General features: G+C 39.3%; 1 protein-coding gene across 2 annotated transcripts in view; it reads left to right on the top strand.

Moving 5' to 3' along the window:
* PDGFD (platelet derived growth factor D) overlaps positions 1 to 23,384 on the top strand; it is a 144,822-nt gene that overhangs the window by 76,906 nt on the left and 44,532 nt on the right. Inside the window, exons 2-3 of one of the 2 annotated variants that reach the window (XM_065730037.1) lie at positions 8,358 to 8,544; positions 12,815 to 12,995. In XM_065730037.1, the coding sequence (XP_065586109.1) occupies positions 8,358 to 8,544; positions 12,815 to 12,995 (368 nt within the window). Of the gene's footprint in view, positions 1 to 8,339; positions 8,545 to 12,814; positions 12,996 to 23,384 lie in introns of both variants that reach the window. The other variant, XM_065730036.1, reaches the window with a different exon arrangement.

Here is a 23,384-nt window from a genome sequence, read left to right as displayed (position 1 = left end):
AAAGTACATAAGACTTAAATTGCTTTCTAAACTGGGGAAACGCTTCTCAGCACATGGGGTTTATCTTAATGGTGGAAAATCTTCCCCAGGGCACTGATGTGGAAAAAACGTCAATGCCTCAGTGATGTGGTTTCCATCAAAAGAAAACTCAGGCATACGAGCTGAAAGGGAGTCCTGTTGTATTCTGAGCTAAACTGCCAGAGACACAGGACAGGGTGCCTTGGAGACAGAAAACAAAAAAGTTGCTGGCTCTTCCCTTTGTGGCTAAGTCTTGGGTTCTAGTCTCTGCTCCAAGAACTTCTTGTGCATTTTAATTCCAACCGTTTCTTGGAAAATTGTCATCTTATCTTGGAAGCATCCTCCAGAACCCATCCATCCCCTGGGAGGAGACAGATGTGTTGCTCACAACTCTCTCAAGCAAATAATGGAAGTGCAACACAGGCTGCCATTCCCCTGCTAGGCTACTACTAAAAATAAATAAATAAATAAAAAGGATTATGCAAAATTGTATTTTAATAGAATGAGGACATCCAGGGCTATCAGAGCACAGGTTTGTTCTTCAGGTCACGAAGAAAAGATCAGAGGTAAAACATAACCCCATCTTTAGCATTTAGGGACAGCTTTACACTGAACAAGCAACTTAGAGTCATAGAACCATAGAATTATTTGGGTTGGAAGAGACCTTTAAGATCATACAGTTCCAACCCCCCTGCTATAGGCAGGGACACCTCCCACTAGACCAGGCTGCTCAAAGCCCTGTCTAGCCTGGCTTTGAATGCTTCCATGGAGGTAGAATTCACAACCTCACTGGGCAACCTGTTTCAGTGTCCAGAGGAATAACTTATGGTAATGATCCCTCTGTGGACTGCTCAGTCCTGTTTTCTCTGGTTGAATATTGTCTGTCACTGGATATAGCACTCCAGATCTTATTTCAGGTACCAGGTCAGACATAGAGCATCAAGCTTGTGAGTATTTAAATGTTTTTATCTTTATGTGGATAGACCAACCCTAAGAAACTAAAAACAGGACCATGACAAAATCAGGATGCAGAAATGTTGCCTGTCTGAACCCTATTGCCAGACTTTCCTGTTTAAGAAGAAATATTTCAGTACGTTCTAGAGATTCTGGATCTTGTCTCGGTGATGACATAGAGGATAAAGAAATTCGCATTACAAGAGAAAATTGCCTCAATTTGTCTTTTGAATCAGCTTCTTTTTTACTGTGTAATGTTTTAACATTCAACCTTCCACTCAGTAATTACTTGTCTATTTGCTACAGTATATTTAACATGAGAAACTTCCCCCTTTGACCATATTTTCTATTTCCTTTCATCTGTATTTTTCTTTAAGGGAGCTTGACATCTTGTTGAATCTTAATTAGTTTCTTAAACAGTATCTTAAGAAAAATCCTCTGCTAAGACTTTAGTCACACCATTCTCCAGTTCTTCACTTTAGCAAAACAGTAAGAGCTGAAGTCCAGTCTTCATATTCATTAATAAAACAATAGTGTGTATAAGCGACATCATCTTGTCTGAGGCACTGAACATCTGCTGTTTAGCATTAGAACAAGTTTGTTATGTACTGTCCTGTTCATGGAGGTGTCAGTGCTCAATGCTTTGGTTAATGGGTTTCCCTTGTGTCCTCTGGTGCACCAGGAGAGTCAGGTCCTTATTTTTTTCCTCAGAGCTTCGAAAGGTTTTCTGTATTTTTGCTCTCATGATCATGGGGTTATTTGCATTAGTCTCATTCCACATAATTACAGCTACGCATTCTTGAAATAGACATTTTCCTTTTTTATATTCAGTTATGGAATTCCAAGAGAAAAAAATGTATCCACTTTGCTGTTGGTGTAAGAGTCCAGCAGGGAGATGCATTGCAATGTTACAATCCATGGAAGAACTGTCATTTAACAATATTTTTATACATTGGCCTAGCACGTGTTATTTTTCTGTAGACACTTCTGCATTAATATATGGCATGCAGCACGTTCATTCATGTAGAACAAATCTCTATCAAGAGGTCAAATAAAGACAAGTAATACAATTCTCTACAAAAAGCAAATGTCACAGAGGTTGATAACTCCATAACAAGATGTGAGGATTTGCTTTTTCAGTGTTCAGTGCAGTTGAAGTCTGAGCAAGTTTCTTGCCAGAGCTGACACAGAAAAGTAAGTCTTCATCTCTGAATTCCAGGCCATCTCGTTCTTCATTCTGGGGTTATTTCTTTGGTACTGCATTCATAATGCTGTTATGAAGGTGACTATTCAATGGTACAAATAATATGAGTAAATTAGAATAAAGTAGTGCTTATTATACCGAGAAGCATTGTAACAGACTGTCTCTGTGAGTTCTGTCTTTATTACCAATTGCTCACTTAATATTCTCTTGACTGTTTTTTGCTGAAGTCCCGTTAAACAGTGGATTGAATATGTGATTCCAAGATGCACGGGGGTTCTCTGCACAGAAACACACACTGACTACTAACCATTCTGTTTTAAAATGGATGATGGCTCTCAATTGAATTTGAGACAGCTATGTGGTATTTTATGCTCTCTGACACCTTCTGCACTGGTTTTCTGCACTTTCAACTGCAGCTCACATTTTCATTGCTTTTATATACCCTATATACGTAGTAACACATATTCTTCTGGCAGAGATCTCCACATGACTTAGGAATTTGGAGGCAACAGGGTGAGTGTACATGAGATCTGAATTTGTCTGAGTATGCACACATATTACCTGATGATTGCATGGGTCATGCTTTGGATTTGAACTCTGTTCATGTCTGGAGTATGTTATGTGCTCCTTGTGAAAGAAAAAAGGTCCTGGTGATGAAGGAAGGAATAAGTACTTTCAGCTGCTTGTCTGGAGTGCAGTGGCCATCCTGCCAGTTTAAGGGACTTTCATCAGCTGCAATGGTTTGGGGTCCACTTAATTGTTGGGTAGCAGGATGACAGTGAATACACATGTTAAAAAGCTGCTTTTCTACTTAGGTTTTGATCCAGCAAACTTATAAAGTGTGAACTTAAATCTAAGTTAGTTTACAGTCTACTTGAAATAAGAAGTGAAGTAGAATAAAGCTGATTGCAACCTGAAATAATGTTTTGGATTGGATCTGCTGACACAGTTTATTCTTACATATGCATCGTCGTACCAAAATGACTGTTCTCTCAGCTTAGTGACGCTGAAAGAGACAATTTGCAATTTTTATCCTGTCTAGTACTGTATTGTTTCAGTCTCATTTATAGCAACCCTTCTGTTCCACCACCCTGCAGACGTCTATGCAGGCCTACATTACCACCATGGCTTTTACTGATGACTCATGATAGGAACAGGAATGGTCTAGGCGCATGAAGCTTTTGTCCTAAAAGATGGAGATGTCTAGGACAAGTACTACCTGGAATATTATTTTCTTCATTCCAAGAGAACTTGTAATGTTTTCACCAGCTAAGATTCATTTATTGTTTATATTCACACAAAAAAAAAAGTATATTATATCATTTTTAACTAGGTACATGACCTTACAGTTTTATATCTCCCCAACAACCTGTGACCAGCTGTGAAGTACAGTATTTCAACCATGAAGTCTGTCATTTTTTCTCTGATTTACACAGAATCTTATGGATAACAAGTTAAGTTTCTCCTTTTTGCAGGAGGATGAAGGAGTAAAAAAGAAGAAAAAAAGCCAATGAATAACTGAACAGTCTGCCATAAATACAGCTTGTTTGGCATGCTTGTCCCCAGGATGAACTGATTTGTGGCCTGGATTCAAAAATGTTTTACTGTTCTTTGCTTCTCACTCAGTGGATTCAGCTATTTAGATCAGGCTAATTTTCAACTGAAGGAACTGAAGAGCTATTATTCTCCCCGAAGGTTATCTCATATGTTTAAAAACTGGTGGCAAACCATTGACCGCTGTGTTTTTTTCAAAGACAGCAGTGGTGGGGGAGGAAAGTTATATCTGGAAAACTCCCACATGCAAACTCCCAAGGTTCCTTCCTGAAATAAAACAAATAGTTTCACAAGTGGTGAAATGAACTTGATGGGGTTTCCAGAAACTTTCTCCTGAGCTGTAAGAGAGGATGACCTCATCATGTTATGTTCCATGGGATTTAAGAGGGTATACTTCTTGTTGTAAAACATGTCATACTGTAGTATACTTGAAGCCTCTACCAATGTGTCAAGAGTTTATTGATGTTGGCCAACTTCTGTGATTACAAGGGGAAGACAAAAATAAAGTTATACAAACACCTCAGCAAGTGAGGTTAAAACTCCAGAAATCTATAAAAGTGTTATTGCTTAGGTCCTCAGACAAGGTCATTCTCTGAATTCTTCTCTCTGAAGTAATTGGCACCTAAAGACCCTCTCTGCTCAATGGATATCTAAGAACAGATAGCAGATTAACTATTAGCAAGCAGTACATGCATTTCAAGTTTGTTTAGATTTTAATTGAAGGAAATCATTGTCCGTAGAGAAATGATAATAAAAGCCAACTTCTTTCTGCAACAGATATGTCCTGACTGGGGACAGGCTTACAGGGAATGTCTTGATGCATTTTGAAAGCTTGATAGGAAATACAGGTATCCAGAGCAAACACAGGGTAAAACTGTGGTTTGCAGGTCTTGTTACTCATGCAGCGTGACATTAGGATATCATACCCATGCTGAGAAGGAGAAAGATAAGTTGTGCTGAGAATACATATTTGGAAGGGTCTTCAGACAAGCCAAATTTTTAGCATATTAGGCAGAACCCCATATTTCACCAATCTCCATGTAAGGGAAGGGAGGCCAACATTTCTGAAAATGCAGTTGCTCTTTTAACTTGGACTTTTGGATAATCATATATACCAGTAAGATTAAAATTAGTTTGACAAGGATTAGGGGGAAGAAAACAGAGTTCAGAACAATGAAATATGAAGTTGCTTTCCAGTCAGTTCAGCCTCTGCAGGGAATTGCCTCACTGTCTTCCAGCTTCCTTCCCACTCATCTTGCTTTTGAAACAGTGTCTTCTTCCCATGTGTCCTTCTAACTCCTGCCATCTAGAGTATGCCCCTTGTGTGCATTTCTTAAATGGCCTCTGATTTTTGGCTTATGACTTAATGCTTTCTTTTATTCATTGTGAAATGATTTTATATGCTTTTTAGTAAATGTGACAGGCAATGTATTACCCACTGTCATCTTTTATTTAGTCCCATAAAGCATTATAGAATACAGTTACTATGTGGCATTCAGGACACTGTATAATACAGCATTGTATAGCATCACAGCATGGGACAGTTCAGTGCCTTGAAAAAGGCACTGCCTTTACCTTTGGTTATATATTTACCAAGAAGTTTTTGTTGTTGTTGCTGTTTTTTCTTTCTCTGACTTTGCCCATAGCCAGTATCTGATTTCCATTAGTTCCCCCAAGCGTATCTGATGATGACAGTGCTTGTCTGCTTGGAATGGTCTTGTTATTTTAGTCATACGCCTCACTTGCAACAAGAAATACATGAGTTGCTTACACCTCCTCAAGCTGTTTCCCAGATACTTGATTTTTGAGCATCCAACCTTCATTTTGGGTTGGCTACCTTCCTATGTCAAATCTAAACCATTTAACTCTGCAAAATTGCACTGAAAATCCTATTAGAAAACAGTACTTCCAATCCTACCTTCATCACTTCAGATTATAATTTAGCATATAAGGACAAAAATAAGAAGGAATAAGACTGTTTGAAAGCTCTTGAAGAGTTTGCTCCAAAGTCACGTGAAGGCTCTGAATGGCTTTGCATCTTATCTCAAGTGAGGAATTATGGAAACATTATTTACGTCCTTTGTTGCCAGCTGATGTTTCTTTCTGTATGGAAAATCCATATCTTCATACTGTGATGCTTTTGTTCAGAATCCTCTCCCCAGGCTTTCCTCCAGCCTTTCCCTTATAATGAATCACTCCATAATTACTGCCTTTACACTGATAGAGATAAGTCACTGTGCTTTGATTTTATTACGTGCAGCTTTATTTCTCAGTTCACCTCTTTCAATTGGATACTGCAGAGCTCCCCAGTCTGTTGAATTCAGAGTTTAGGTCAAATAAAAAACTGTGACAGAGCATTTCTTTTCAGGATACAACAACAATGGTAGCATACTTTCTTTTCTGATGTGCTTAGTAATGAGCACAGATTTTTTGTTTTTGGTACATACATGAGCACATTTGTGTGCTCATGTATAGTCCCTCACACCCTGATCTCAGCAGCTGACAGCTCCAGGGTAAAAGTCTCTATTAGGGCTGACTGTGTAGGGAAATCTTTCTGTCTGAAATGTGAACTACGTAGAACTACACAGTGAGGTGCATTGGTAGCAGAAAAATTGCCAGAGTATACTGCTCAAGAGAGAGAAGCAAAGTACTCTCACGTATAGAAGGAATTCTGCCATGTTTTAGTGCAGCAAACATTGCTCTGACTTAGGAAATGGTTGCTTCATTCAAAAGTGCAGGATATAATTTAATCAAAACTGTTTCTATTTTTATCCCCTTTCGTGGACACTTTGGACATAGTCCTGTTAAATACTGTTGGGTAAGTTTTCTGAGTGTTCTCAGTGTCCAGATGTCCTCAGCATTTCAGAAGAAACTAAGTAGGGTTGGCTGGACATTTTGTTTCGTCCCAAATTTAGGGAGCTAAAAACAGAGAGGGTTTTGTAGTTGCTGCTGTTGTTTTTCCCAGGAAAAATACATAACTAAATAAAATAAAAGGCAGAATTGAGTGTAGATGCTCCTGATGAAAATTACAACAAAACTGATTTGTGGGTGGTATTTTCACTTTTCAAGCACAAAATTACTTGTTCAAAACAGAACAAAACAGAACAAAACAAAACTTGCCAGTTGTGTGCTTTGTGAACTATGAAGTCAAGGCTGTATTTCCTTGGAAGGGATAGCTCGGGATTTGAGAACATTTAATCTTGAATGAAAGCATTTTAAAAATAGATGTCACAAATAGATCTTTAGAGGTTTTTACAGGAAACTCAGACTTCTATCTTCTAAGCTGAGGGTTGTTTGAAAGCCAAAATTATTACTGTGTTGGAAGGATACAGTGAACTGTTGACACACATCCACACTGCTTACAGCTTTGTGCAAGGAGATATTTACAACCAGAAACCAGCAAAAAGCAACCTGAAAAGTAATTTCATTTACTGTGAATTTTGTAACGTTTCTCTGGATTCTTGTTTGCCAAAAATACTTAAGAAACAAATGCATTTATTGTATTTAAAGGGCTTAGAAATGTTGGTATTCAGCTTAAATTTGGGACAACAGTTCTAGATGTGTATGTGCAAGACAGTGGGTTGGCTGAGTCAAGACCTATCTGAGTGTATGTCCTACTGGCTGTGTTGTGAAGGAGCTCAGCTCCACGCATGGTAAGGGGTGTGTAGGTAGCTATTTCACACATGGAGGCTCAGTTTCAAATGTTGTAACTAGAAATTGTATGTTGCCTTGAAACCATCTGACCACTGAAATCTCACCACTCTAAAACTGTCAGTGCACAGTTTGCCAACTGTTGGTCCTGGCAACCCAATCCTTCTACTGGTCCCAGCTGGATGCATGGTGCAATTGAAAAGACACTGTGACCTGGAGGTGGATCTTGATGCAGTTCCCACTATCCTTGCAGTAAGGAATTTACAGCAGCTGAGGCTTTACGTTGATATGAGCAAACTTTAGGAATAATTGGGTATTTGCTCAGGGAGATATTTTGAAAGTGAGGCTTGGCTTGGCTATTTGTTTCAAAGTTACCCAATAACATGGTTGATTGGCCAGATTCTGCTTTCACTTTTGTTGGTGTAACCATGGAGTTGCTGTTTGTGCTAATGCGTCTGGGAGGAAATACTTAAGTACAATAAACAAATTTGACTCCTTCTTTTGTTGTTTTTGCTGTTTTGCTTAGAGAACATCTCTCACCACAGCATCAAATTTGGGAAATGGCGATGTTTGCCTTCTCAGTTGATTCTGCCTCACTTGATGGTTCTTGTGTTTGCAACTTCTATTCAAGTTTTTAAGTTCTATTTTAAAATCAAAGTGACAAGGTGGGAGTTATATAGTCAATATTGATGTAAAAATGATGTTTTATTTATCATAAAATAAAGAATGTATACAGCTGAGTACTGGTGTTCTTATTGTTTAGCAGGGGTCAAATTAAGGGGCTATACACTGTACTTCCTATTTAATAATGAACACTCTTAGAGTTGACTTTAAAAAGTCTTAAGAAGTCTTAGATTTTAAATGCAAATAATTTGTGCTCTGTTATAAACTGTTGTGTTTTTTGCCTTCCTGTAACTGGAACAACACACTAATTTCTACAAGTTGTGACTACTAACAGAGAGCAATCACCTCACAGACTTGTACCGAAAAGAAGAGACCATCAGTGTGGCAGGGAACGGCTGCATCCACAGTCCTCGCTTCCCAAGCAGTTACCCCAGGAACCTCCTGCTGACATGGCGGCTGCACTCCCCGGAGAGCACCAGGATCCAGCTAGCTTTTGATAATCAGTTTGGACTGGAGGAGCCCGAAAATGATATCTGCAGGTGAGTGGCAAGCCCTCTGGTGTGGAAGTTGGCAAAGGGCTCCTTTATACGACCTTCTAGGTTAATAGCATGACCATTGGCATGAGATGCAAATCAAGACCTGCATAACCCTGACTTGATCTGTGATGGCCCTGTTTCAAGGATCAGGCTTCCAGAAGTCTCTTTCGACCTGTCCTTGAGTTTACCATAAACTGAGCTGTCCTAGAGTTGAAGCAGTTTTGGCAAGGTTTTAGTCCTTCCATAACATTCTATACACAAGGCACTTATGTGCTCAAATCCAGCTACCAAACAGCTCAGGTACTACATTAATGGGATTTTGTCCTTTGTCACCTCTGTGATGTTTCATCCAGTCAGAAAAATCTTTTTCAGTAAGTGTGTTGGTATTGTATGTGAGGGACATTAAAAAACACCTTGTAAAATACTGTGCTTTTCTTCAAGTTATTTAGTGTTATTCTTCACTGACACATTTTCTTTTAAAGCTTTTGTTTATGGGTACACAAAAACCACTATACTCTGCATACTAGTATATCTAATGGAGGATACTCTACTATATCACAGTTCCTTTGATTTCCTCCTTTAAGCCAAAGTGATCATAAGCTCACTTAGTCTGTCTGATTAACCCAGGTGGATAAACTGCTTTGTGATGGCAGAGCTCAGAGCTGAATCTTGCCAGCATTCACTAAAACACTATAAATAACATATTGGTTTAATTTTTTTTTAGTTTATATTTCCTTTATTCAACTCTCTGGTCTGTCAGCAGGCTTAAGATTGCTGTGCACTGCAAAAGCCAGATTGCTGTGATGCTGCTTGCATCAAAAGCTCAAGTCTCAGCTTCCAGCTCTCTGCCTGATCATGCCATCATTTGCACCTTATCTATGTGGAGAACTCAGTTGTTAGGATTTCTGCACACCCAGCCCCTCCTTATCTTATCTTCTTTGTCAATTAATTTGCATTTATAGGGCTTGGTACCTCTGCAGGGTTTTATTGGGTGGATTTTTTTTAGTGTTTTTGCTTGGCTGATTTTGTGCATTATCAGTAGAGAAAACCGTTTCTTCAGGTTTGCTTTCCATTCGGCAATAAAGGAATGCAGTCTGACGCTGGCTCTCCTCCCCTGCACGTTTATTGTCTTGGCAGCTTCTGCTCTGCTCGGGTATTGTTGGTCTGAGATCAGCAGCAAAGTAACGAGTTACCTCCTAGTACCACAAATGCTTTCCCAGATTGAGAGCCTGATGCATACAGAAGCGGCCTGTTAATATTTACATAGTGAATAAATTGCGGCTGACCTTAAATCATTTCAACTTTGAAACAGAGGGCTAATTTACTGTGGAAAAAAGATGAACTATTTTCTTTCAAGAGCCATTAAAGGTGGTGGCACAATGAGGGGAAGTCAAGCCATTATCGGTGTTCTGGATTTTGACCTTCTTGGAAGGCAGTCCGGCTGCTTTTCCCAGAGCAGCTAATTTAGGATGCAGTGAAAAGCAAAGATCTCCTATAATCCATATGTCTATAGAAGCTGGAGAAATACCACATTCTTTTCAGAAACAGAGCTTTCCCTGGAGTTACTGGAAAACTTTTATTTGCTTCCAGAGCAAGGAATTTCTAATGGCTCTGTGCCTGTTTTACTGTGTGCATAGTTAGATTTTTTTGTTAACGCTTGAAAACCAAGTGCTTTCTTCTGCTTTAGTACCTGACGATTTCTCCAGTGCTGCTGTGGAGAGACAGCTAGGCATGATCTTAATTGAATGCTGAGATTCAAGCATGTGCTTAATGCTGTGCATATTGGACAGGTAAATTCAGGACCTCTGCACCTTAGCTTCCTTTTGTGTTTGCTTTTGACTTAATGCTTTCCAGAAAGTTACTAGTGTTTTCTTTTCATTTTTCATTAATGCTAATTATTGTAATTTGCATGCTATTAAGCTGAGCTGATTGAAATTCATTCATGCTGCAGTGAAAAGGTATGTTTTTGCAGAGTTGTTGCAGCAGGAGGAGAAATATTGAAGACTGCAGATTTTTCTAGAAGTGCTGTTAGATTTCCACAGGCACTTGATAAGAGATGATTCTGAAAAGCATTTACGATCCACAGCCTCAGAAGCTCTGGATAGAAGCATAGAAACAATTCAGATTGCATCTACTTCTGTTTTTTGCAGCAAAGTCTCTGCTGTTGAAAGCAGAAATACTTTCTCAGAAGTCCATGGATTCTCCCCATTTTTTTCTAGCAGTTCATAGGATCATAGAATCATTAAGGTTAGAAAAGACCTCTAAGATCTTCTAGTCCACCAACCACCAATGTTGCCCACTAAACCACGTCCCTCAGTGCCGCATCTACGTGCTTTGTGAACACCTCCAGGGACAGTGACTCTACCAACTCCCTGTGCCAGTACCCAATCACTCTCTCAGAGAAGTTTTTCCTGACATCCTAAAGTAGTTGAAGTATCTCCTGGCTAAGGAAGTAGAGGCCAATCAGGGCAATTTTCAAATAGTCTTATGAGGCTGTAGCTAATCTGACTAAAACTACACAGCTCCTTGTGTCATGAGAAGCATTTGTGGATGCTGCTGAGGAGCAGACCTCTTTTGCACGAGCCGGTCCTCAGAGAGGTGTCAGGGCCAGAGGCTGGGCCTGCAGGGGCCTGGGGCAGGAGTTAGCCAGTCTCTAGTGTCTCTGAGCCAGAACCACCTCAAAGCACATCCCCAGCTCTGCCTGCCTGCTTGGCAAAGGGACTGCTGTGCTGCTGGGGGCTGTGGAGAACGTTTACATAGGTGGGAAGGAGCTCTGCTGACATACCACATCCATACCCACCAGAGAGGGAGGCCTGATCAACAACAGTGAAGAGAGCCCAGAGACCAATTTACTTCTGTCGGGAACACAGCTTTCTAATGTCATGAAAACTGTTTCAGCAGGGTTTGGGCAGATGCAGTTATTCGGTTACGGCAAATCTGTTATTTTCTGTTCCATGTAATTTGGGGGTTGTGGATGTAAAAGCAGCAGGGCTGATATTCTCAAACTGCAGCGTACTTGGATTTTTTCACATGAGGTCTCAGCAGAAGGAAAGTAAGGCTGTTATGACAGAGATATTCATCTCCCACAAGCTGGGACAGAGGCGGGCACCTGGTCTTCAGGCCCAGGACTTGGGGAGCTCTTTGTCAGCATGCTTCTAGTAAGAGTTATTTAACAGTCTTAAACTCCCTCTTTGGAAGGAGCACATGGTCTGGCAATAAAAGCTTTTCCTGAGTGGAGACCTCCAAGGTTCTAAGACTTAGCATTGCTGTGGGGATGGCAGCTCTCCCCATTTCTCCTTGCCCACCTTGTCATCACCTCTCCCTCTCTGGCTGCAGTGCATGGAGCCTTACTTCTGGTTCTACAGATATCGAGGGACTGTTTTTTTCATAGATATAATGAAATCGGGACTCTGTTCTCTGACCTGTTTTTTTTTCTCCAGCTCAATAAATGAACTCAGTGAATGACCCAAGCCCTCAAACAAGCAGGCTGTGATAGCAAATGCCATTGTTGTGCCCTTTCATCCCTGGTGCTTCCTGCTCCTGCCAAAGCCAAGTTTAGGATCAGGATGACCAGGTCTGTACCTGGCCAAGGTGTGACCTTGTGCAGACAAGAGGTGCTGCGGCATTTTCTGGAGACAGCACTCAGGCAAACAGCAGAATATTCCCCATTTTCTTCTTGAAAGCCTGAAATGTTTTTCCAAATGATGTAACAGGGAGTATCTTTACCATCTACAAAGATCCTAACAATCACCTTTCATCTGAATGTCCTGCCCCCTGTGCTCTTGACATCTCCCTCGGCTTCTGGCTCCTGCCCCAGCACAGCAGACAGGAGCTGGTGGATGCTGCTGCAGATAGTTCAGGACCACCATCAAGTGCACAAGTGCTTGCAGCTGCTCTGCTCGGGCAGCCTAACTCAAATAATATCTTATCAGGTCTCTAAATTATTTATCCAACACATGAAGTGCAATGTATGTGTTTATTGTGTACCAAGCACATCTGAGTGCCTCACATCGATAATTCAACATGGTTGAAAATACTGCCTGTCATGCATCAGGAGTACCAGAAGTAGCCATCTGGGCACTCAAGCAGTTGCTTACAGCTTCGTATATTACGAGCTAAGCAAGCGTGTCCACCATGTGTAATATTTAGCCTGGTGTTTTGCAGCAGAGAATAGGGGCCAGTTGTCAGTTCATCTCCAGCTGTGCTCCTGTCTGTTCGCAGCCACCAACTGAACCAGAATCAGCAAAAATTAATTCTTTGCATTGGTTCCCAGGTATGATTTTGTGGAAGTGGAAGATTTATCAGAGACCAGCACGGTTATACGAGGACGGTGGTGTGGGCACAAGGAGGTGCCCCCAAGAATAACATCAAGAACAAATCAAATAAAGATAACCTTCAAATCCGATGACTACTTTGTGGCTAAACCAGGATTCAAGATTTGTTACTCCCTTGTGGTAAGTCACCTCTCCGTGTAATTGATGAAAGACAGTTTGTAGTGTAAGAGTGTCAGTGCTTGAGGACCGAGTGGTGTAGCAAACTGTATTAGATCAAACACTAATTGACTAGAAGTATTTTCATTCCAGTGACTGCATTAATGCATCTCGAAGTAGTTTTGACATTCTGTCATTAAATATAAAATAAAGTCAAGTCCAGGCCAAGGTTTACACTAATAACAAGTTTCAGAAGCACTAATGCTTTCTGCACTGAGGCTGCACTGCCAGTGCCTTGACAGATGCTGCAGAAATAGCAAAAGAAATGTCTGCTCTATAAATTCTTTTTTATGTTCATTTGAGGTCAAATAAAAATAACTTCAGGGGTTATTGCTGTGATTCGTAGTTAGATGCACAGCAGCTCATTCTAGATGCGATAAAATTCTACATGCATGACACAGTCTGCTGAGGCTCAGACTGGATTTTAACCATGTATAAACATTTATATATGCAGTGGCATCACCAGTGTACCATGTACAGCTTCGATCAGCCAAAAAAAGCCATGTTTATTTAGTTTTTGCATTTAGAGAATAGGAATGTGTATTACTTCAAGTCGGTTTTGATAGAAATATGTATTCCTTGTACTGTCCTGATTAATATTATGATGCTTTTGGTACAGTGTAGCTCAAAAGAGGCAGATTTTGTGAACACTCAGGAAATAGTAAGCAGCAATTCATTATACTGTCATCATCATATTTTCACATCCTTTTGCAATTCTTACTCCCCTTTATTCAGTCCACTGTTTTTTAGAAGAAGAATAAGGAAGCTTGAAGTAGCAATAACGTTAATGCTGTAACAGAACAAATCCACTGAGTCATTTCACTTCAACCTTTCAGCTTGGCATGCATGTATGCCTGTGTATGCTAAACAGAGTCCATAAACAGCACATTCTCAAGACAAGTCTAAAACTATAAAGATTGTGCTCCCTTGCATCTAAATTGGTCGGCTTCTAGTGGAATAGGGCATTGCACTCTAAATCCTGAGCTTTAATTTACTCTAATTTGAAGGTAATCTTCACAGACTAAAATTTAAGGAGAACGCTGTATGAAAGACCACTGGGCATAAAAAGAGACATTGAAACAGACTCTCTTTACCCTGCTTGTATTTCAGTGCAGCAATCAAAACTGATGCATTTAGCAACCTTGATTCCAGACCACATACAGCTAGTCTGATAGCATTAGGCTTTCCAACAATGAATGTTATCACTCAAAACACAGGATGCTCTGCACTGGAAAGCTCAAAAAAGCTACTCTAATTTTGAACCTTTGAGTAAATAGAGGATTTTATTCTCTAGGAAATTGACACACAAGAATAAGTGCACCCTCTGAATGAAGTTGATTTTTTTATCTCAAAAGAGAACTGTCCGAGTGGTTAGCAACATTTGTTCATCTCAGCGAGATGGGGGATGTATCTAGCTGGTTTTCAGATTCTAAACTGTCCAACCTAAAACTGCTGAATTAATATTCAGACCGTTCCTCTCTTATCCAGCAGTCCCCGCAGACTCTCCAAGCTCAGTTCACATAGATATGCTGAGCACTGCTGACCCCTGAAGGTTGAACTCATTGTGCATTTGTAGGTGGCAAAGAAGGGAGCGTTAACGAAGCATGCAGAAACATATGGCGTTTCGTATCAAACAAAATGAAAGATCTTTACACTGCCTTTTTTCTTTCCCTTGAAACCTTCTCCTTGACTAGGCTACTTCTGGGAGCTTTCTTTGAAAAATGTGCACAGGATATGTGAAAATCTTTACTTCCTTTTTTTTTTATTTTATTTTTTTGGTTATATGTGGGGTTAGATCTGCACAGCAGTTGTTTCCTTTGAGTACCTGAATCCAACTAAAAAATTCTGAAAAAAAAAAACCCAAAACCTCGAAGCAAGCAATTTGGAGTGCTCACTTGAGTTTATTGATCAACTGCATCTTCTGAGTGTGCAGCCAGAATGGTTGGATTCATATCTCCCCACTATCCATCCAGCCAGATAACACTGAAGCATTGCTTCCTGGCCTTCTCATTTACGAATCTTCAAGGAAGTCAGTTAAGTTCACTTCATTTGATGCAGATCAAGTTTTTACTTAGTTCAGCACTCTGCATGAGGCACAAATGATGTTCCACCAAGCTTAGCAAATAGATCCTTCATTATCTTCTCATACTTGTGTTTCTGCATTATCTTCACATTTCAGTACCATTTAGAGAAACAAAAAGGGATTATTTTTTTATAGGAGGCATAAATTACACTCCTGTCCATGAAGATCACATTTGCCCTTGTAAAACAAGGCGTGCAACATAAGCAGCCCTTGTGAGATGAAGAGGATCAGTCACTCGGGGTGCTGGGATTAGAATTCAAAGTAGCTCTGGAAAATTGGACTGACGAAACACAAGGGTGATCTTTGACAGGAGAAAGTTGAAAGCTATATGGATATAAGGGAGTGATTAAATAACCAAATATAAGATAAGGGGCAATGGGCAAAGGAGCTGATCTGTGAAAAACAAAACAAAACAAAAACAAAAACAAAAAACCTGTGAACATCTGAAAACACCACTCAGCAGTTTTTGCTTGCCAAGGCTGGTTCCCTTCATGATCTCCTCTTAATCCACCTCTCCCCATGTCTTCTACCCATCTCTGACTCTGCCCTCTCCTCTCTGGGTCTGAGGGAATTAGAATTCTAGAGGAGGAATAGGGAGGACGGTTTTGGAGGGAAGGGAGGAGAACAAACATGCTGCTCGTGTTCTTAGAATCACAGAATATTTTGAGTTGGAAAAGACTCGCAGGTAAAAGTGAGTCCAACTTGTCACTCCATTCAGGTTCACTCAAAATTCAAACCCTTTGTCTGAGAGAGTTATTCAAACACTTCTGAACCCTGGCAGCTCTATGCCATGACCAATGCCCTGGGGAGCCTCTTCCACTCCCACTGCCCTCTGGTGAAGAAGCTTTTCCTAATCTACTCCTTCCCAATGTAGCCATTTGACTCCTTGGGGGTTGAAGCTCCAGTATAGAGCAGATTCCAGGAGCTTTTTATTGAGCTTATTGTGTCCAACCACTTATCCTAAGCTGAATGAGTCAGAAGTTTCCTGCTATGGCAAGGACTCTGTGATGGTCTGTGATGGTACAGAAGTAGGTAAGTATGCACAGCTGGTGGCTTGCATCTAGGGGTATTTTACATCCAAGGCCTCCTCCTGTATCTGTGCAGTTTGTTGGCATAACCTGAGTACCCACATGGAGAAATGTCTCCCTTGAAGATCTTTAAAAATCGTCTTTTCCTTCAAGCTTCACAGTTCGAGAGCAGAAAAGGTCTGGAGCAAGCCCAGAATGGCTATTAGGCATGAAGTCCTTATTGCACTCTACCACTTCCTGAAGGGGGTTGTGGTGAGGAGGAGGTCAGCCTCTTCCTGATAAATAATGACAGGAAAAGAGGGAATGGCCACAAGTTGTGCCAAAGAAGATTTAGATTAGATTTGAGGCAACATTTTTTCTCTGAAAGAGTGGTCAGGCACTGGAATGGCCTGCCTAGGGAGGTGGTTGAGGCACCATCCCTAGCGCTGTTCAAGAAGCGTTTAGATGAGGTGCTAAGGGATTTGATTTAGTAGCTTAGTGGGTAGGGATGGTGATAGGAGGATGGTTGGACTAGATGATCTTCTAGGTCCTTTCCAATCTAATGTATCTATGAATCTATGAATCTATGAGCCTTACTGAACTCCAAATTTGTTTGAAATTCTTCCCTGCCCTTACCACTTAAAGTGCTTACTTCTCAAATATATTTTGCTCTTCTTCAGAGAGTTATCTTAGAAACATTAATTTATGATATACAAAGCATTGAGATGTACCCATCTTTTTTTCTCACACTTACTCTGTGGACATAGTGTTTCACAGCAAACACTTTATGTGGCACAGAAGAAAGTAAGTTATCTTAGTTTACTTACACAGCTGCTGAGGAAGAGGTAGGCATTGTCAGGAGAGGGGCCCCTGGCACACCTCAAAGCAGGTCATGTGAATTTTCCAAATCTTCACAGATGTAAAATTTCATTCTACATTTGCTTTCAATTCAGTTACAGCTGAGGGATCATCCGTGTAGCATAGCAAGTTGATATTGGTAATTACTAAGAATACAATGTCAATTAGTTTGAGATGTAGAAATTTAAATTAAATTACACATGGAAATAATCCTTGAGGTCACTGTGAACAATCCTATTTTTCCTTCTGAAATGAAATACTTCCAATGTCCTTATTCTGAAAGAGAATGTTAACAAGACTGGACCCTACACTTTACAAGTACATTAGCAGGGACATTTACTAAAATAATCTAGGAACTAATTCAGGAATGTGCTCCAACAATAAAAATGAATGTTCTGAATTAAAATTCCGTGCCCTGCATCTAATTTCATTTTAATGAGACAACTAGAAAATGTTGGATTCCATTTCCTAATTAAAACAATAATTTTAAGTTTATTGGAAGAGGCCCATATTTGTTATATGTTTATCACAGTAAATTGTTATTACTTTGCTAATCCTTTCGTTAGTCTTAAATTAAATCCATATTTTGGAACTGGGACTGGGGTCATTGTTGTAAATAAGTGCTTCAGGAAAGCTTGAAACATACATGTGTATAAACATACAAGGTAAAAAACAAATGTTTACATATACATTTTTTACAGATGTATACAAAAAACATAAGAGCTTTTTCTTTTGTTTCTGGTATGATTTGTGACCAGAAAATATTACATATCATTAAGAACAATCTTTGCTTATTTGTGAATTGTAAACCAAAAATTATGAGTGTATGGATGTATAAATAGAAGTTTTCCCATGATATGTTTACATGTCAAAATGTGCATCAATGTGCTAGATCCTAAATACTTTTGTCCTGTTTATAATGATGCTTCCTGCGTGAAGAAGTCTTAAAAAAAATGAAAATGGTGAGCTTTTTTTTTTGATCTGAGAAAAACAACATTCTGCCAGACATTCGGGGTATAGTTCACTACTTGTGGTCAAAAAAGAACATTGGTCACAAAGTGGGTTAAAACAGCACAGGCAGACTAATAAAATTTAATGACTTTCACATGCAAAAAAATGCTGACCAGTTCAAATGCTAGATTTAATCTATTTGGTACTTGGCTGTTAAGCTCACAATAATACACCAAAAGTTCAAAGAATAAAAGCTGATTATGACAGTTATATTCATAATCATTTTGTATTGAGTGGCTCCCTCTTTTGTACAATGTGTATATATTTAATAATGCAACATGCAGATTTTTAAATAAGTCCATAAGCAGATTTCTATGTAAGAGTTAATATGATAGCAAGAAGATTCAGTCTCCAGATTCATAAAGACCATAGAGGAGGATTGATTCTTTATCACTGGCCCCAGGGCTGAATCCAGCCCAAAAGCTGCATGAAAACTGCTTTGATTTTGTTTTAGCTTGTTACTTCTTTCACAGAGTAGACATGTCACTTCTGTCTCCAAGACAAAATATTCTGCCTGAAAACCCATATAATATATCTCATGTGACAACAGGCATGATAATGGTGCATGTGCACCTTCCCCATTTTTAGATAATCCACAGAAGGAATCTCAGTAAATTTCTGTGGCTAGAAAAGAAAGGAATAGGGTGGGAAGGGAGAATGTCTTGATTAATGATAAGATTGAACATGACATACATCTCACAATGAAGAAACCAAAGCTTGCACGTGTGGAAGCTTTATCAGTTGTTCTGCTACTCTTTCTCTGATTTAGGTTTTGTATTCTATGCTAAATATAAAATTTTTATTAACAATGTCCATATGCAAAATTCATAACAACTTATAGGATAAAACATTTTTTCTTACGTTCCTGCAAAAACCTACTTCTGTGCTTTCACTCAAGGCATATCATCCTCATAAAATTAATGGCCAGAGTTTCATCTTTCAGTAGATAAGTAAGTCATTCCCTTCTAATTAAATAAAACTTGTCCATAATCTTTAACATTCTTTTCTTAACTTTACATTAACAAAGTATCTAAGAGATTATCTATGCACATTGTTTTGACTTTGCAAGGTGCTACAGTGTTTTAAAAAGCAACATAAAATTGCATGGTAAAAAGAGAAATTATGCCTCTGTGCATCTGGAGACATGGAGCATCTCAGAGTACTGAGATATGAAGAGGAGTAATGCATTCCATTTAATAAAGGTTCCTGAGCATTTAACAAACCTCAGTCTGCTGCTTAATTCATCTCAGACCTATCTTGTCCTTCAGCAGGGTTTTATGAAGAAAGAAAGGAGGTGTGGTAGGCAGGAACACTCCTGTTCTCCTGGTACTCAAAGGAGAGGAAAAGCTAGTGAAGAAAGAAGGAAAACTGGAAGTCAAATAGCTCAGTGACAATGATGCTGGAATAACTGGCTTGAGAAAGCACCTAGATGGACAGTTTCACAGACAGCATTATCTGCTCCAGGGGCAGCCAAAGTTCCTAATTAAAAGATTAGTTTCAACATTTTCATCTAAGAAGCACGTACAGTGAAAGAGGGCAATCTGTAAAGAGAAAGAGGGCAGCAGTAATGGCAAAAAGCAGTGGTCAGAGAAGCAGAAGGCCCAAACAAGCAGAGATTCCTAAAATTTGAAAGGATAAATAAAAAAATCCAAAGGGCGGACATAGTGTGACAAACATCATGCTACATCATCAAGGATGAGTGTGAAATCTTCCATGTTTTCCAGGAAGTTGTCCAAATATCACTTGCTCTTTACAGGGAGAATGGCAGTTAAGGAAAAATTTATAGCAAGGCAATGATGGAGAGGTTTGTGTAAACCAGAAGACTAGTGGCAGCATGATTTGGAAGTAGAAAAACAAATACAACATGAAGTTGGAAAGACCAGGTCTAGGACAGGAGGAAGGAAGGTGTGTGGATCAGGCAGAAGCAGAGCAAAAGTAGGGCCATTTCAGTACATCAGCCTCTTACAGTGAAACCTCTGACTGTGAAGTTGAGACTGGATTCAGAGATGTATCAAAGGTGAAAAGAGATGGCCAGAAGCTTGAGTGAGAGAAATGTAGTTACAACCAGGGAAATATTCTGGCAAGAGAGATACGAAACCAGAAGAAGCAAATCCCAGTAAGTACACAAAAGTTACTGGAATCTTTCAAATTTCAACTGATAGAATAATTGTTTTAATCAGAAAGGAAAATAGACCTTATTGTCTGTGTTTTCCCAGCTGCCTCCTGCATGCGTGCCTGGCAGTTTTGTTGTTAGAGCAGCGTGGCGTAGAGCTGGCCATTTGTTCTCCTCCATCGCTGAACTGTTGACAGCTCAGTTAAAGTGTAGCTGCCTCACAGGACATTGTCATCATTCTGTCTTAACGTAACAGCAATCCTGTTTATGTTCAGTTCCTGCTGAAAATACTACATCTTTAATCAAATAGCGTGTGGGAATTCACCAAACTCATGGCAGGGGCCAAGGACAAGAAAATGTAGCACACTACAACTTCAAAGGATTACACAAATGCAAGCGTGTCATTTCCAAAACCAGTATCCTGTCCCAAATAATTGACTCTAACAAGACTTTAAAGACATTACTCCTTTTGAATAGCCTTAGATTTTGAAGTACTGCATTTCCTGCTGGCAGTACTTACCAGTTTTAAGAGAGCTTAGGAAGTCAGTGACCAAAGAGGAAATTCCTACTTTTCTAAGGTAAGCTAGGGATACAAAAATGAAAGCAGAAAAAGACCATCGTGTCCAGTACGAAGAGAGTATTGCGTTGAACAAAATAAAAAAAACCTACACAGTTTATTTTTGTGGTTGTTCTCAAAAGCCATATTCAGCATCATCTTGATTTCTTGGAAAATACAGCAGAAACAAATTGAAAGATGCAAATTTCAAGAAGCATGCAGCCATCTTAGTAGTGAGATTTAAGCAACTGCACAGTGTATAAGAACACACAATAAGGGCAGCAGGTATACTCAAGTTGGCAATTCTATAGCACCAGCAAAATGATGGCTTTGTTGTTGTTTTTCTATTAATGAAGTTAGCTGCTGGTTTGTAGCTGTGGCATGTGATCTAGTGTCAAAAAACACATTGGAAAGATCATTAGTAACCACTGACAATGTACCAAATAAGTCTATGATTCCTATCTGTCTGTAATCCATGTGAATGAGTGACAGTGACAAAAAAATGGACAGAGAGTATTCAAGACATTTTTGTACTAAAATTGTTGTGGGCAAATTAACTGGTTACAATAAGGGTTTACAGTTCCCAGCTTGCCATTCTTAAAATCGATCACTTTATTTACACTGTATGTTAGAAAGGTTTTTGAGGTTATCCATTATTGCCTGTCACAGCTTTGTGAATCTGTATAACCAAACAGAAAATGATAGCTTGGATATGGCATTTCAGTATTGTAATAGGAATGGCCTCATTGCAATCTCATTGAAGTTCCTATTAGAAGACATCACAAGACTCCTAGGAAAGACTTTGAAGCTAACATCTATTGCAAAGTTGACCACTGGGAGGACACCACAAGAACAGGTGGGGAGTAGCAAATTGAATGTTAGATGTAGGGGCCTCTCTACCTACACTAAAGAGAAAGATTAAATCCAGTCATTATCACTTATGTTTACCCCAAACAATACCACAGTGCATATGAAAATAAGGTGAGTTTACTGTCAGACTTCTTCAATTGCACCCATTAAATTAGCTGTTCGTAAAGTTAAAGACTTTGACTAGAAGTTATAATGCAGGCACTGTAAATCCATGTTCTGTCCTTTAACTCTGCTTTACCATCAACTTTAGAATGTTAGCATGTGAAATAATATCTTTTATTTGCTTTGGTAACATTGGATGGAAGTTTTTTATGGAAATCTAATTCTAGAGTACAAAATTGTAGGGAGAACAGAGATGCCATTTTTTAATTTTGTAGGAGATTAATTAGACACTGGGCTTGTTTGCCAACACTGAGAAGAGTTGTTAAGTAATTCTGGTATGGCTGCAAGGGGAGAAGAAATGTTGTGTTCTTCTCAGACCATGTTTCCTGTTGGTCAGTTTCTGTTCTGCTTTTGCACAAAAGCTGAAGGTGCAGTTTAACTCCTGTGTGAGCTGACTATGTTGGAGAAAAGCAGGCAGTCTGCTTTCAGGTTTTCCTTCTGACAGAGCTCCAGCAAAAGAGACTGGTGAACTGAAATGTGCTAGACCTCCAGCCTACACTGAAGAACCTGTGAAAACACTGCACAGCAAGTGTTAATTACAGTTTTCTTTTAATTCAAAACAAGACTTGCATGCCTTCATGTTCCATGTCTTATAGAGGTGAGCTCCTAGGCTCAACTTCATGTTCTCTATTACACCAATATTACTTATGCAGCCATGTGTCAACATTATTTTACAAAGCTTGTCAGCACAATCTTGCTTTTGTACTGTTCTAGCCCAAGTTTTCACTGCAGGTTTGTTTCAAACTTAGAACAGTTCATTGTGTTTTTGTCATTTTTGGCAAACCAGGGAAAACAAAGCATTGTGTACAATGGCTATTTAATTGCTTGCAGAATAAATCCTTGCCTTGTATGTAGCAACAGCTGTAATCACTGGAAAACACTTACAGTCCTGGATCAAATGATACTAATTCATTTTAAGATTTCCACATCTAAATTTAGAAGGATGTGTAGGTTTCTTTTGTTATTATTCAGTAGCATGTGATGCTACCAAACATACAATCTGAGAATTTAAAGATACAAAGTCATTTGGCTCATTTTTCTCTAAGGACAAGAATTTTCTGCTTTGTAAGTGTACCAGTTGTTCATCTGTTACCATTTTTGAATATAACAAGTGTAGGAGCATACCTCATGGGAGATTTAGACTAATAAATCACTGTCAGAAAGACATTTTCTCTTTGATAATCAGTTTTAATATCCCCTCTTCAAAAGCAATACCATTGCATACAATTACATTCCCTCCTAATTTATGGTGAAGAAATCTGTCCTGTCTGACATGGGTGTCTGTTTCAGATTTTTGTAGAGGGCTTTCACACTTCTTTGTTTATTACTTAGTCAAGCAGTAACGTCCGTATTCAGCTTTTAATCTTTCAAATATGTTCAGGCTATCCAATCCAAGCAGATTTTTTGTTATGTAATTATCAAAGCTCCTCTGCCATTTCTCATCTTTTCAGAGTAGCTCTATGAGACTGAAAGGAACTGTATCTGGTAGCTCAAGTGTTACCAGCATTATCTATGAGAACAGTGGTACCTGGAACAGTACTGGACTTAGCCAGGTCTATATGATGGAGGCCAACTTGCTTGCCATGACACTGGGAATATCTTTTGGTGTGTTTTCCTCTGTCAGCATGATCTGTCTTTGAGCTCCAGTTTCCTTGGTGTATCTTCCTGCTCAGCTTGTAATTCAGAAAGACAT

Source organism: Cyrtonyx montezumae, unplaced genomic scaffold (assembly GCF_038088225.1).
Source record: "Cyrtonyx montezumae isolate F1298 unplaced genomic scaffold, pur_monq_1.0 scaffold_12, whole genome shotgun sequence".
NCBI lineage: Eukaryota > Metazoa > Chordata > Aves > Galliformes > Odontophoridae > Cyrtonyx > Cyrtonyx montezumae.
The sequence above is the reverse complement of the archived record's forward strand: the minus strand, read 5'-3'. Positions and strand labels throughout refer to the sequence as shown.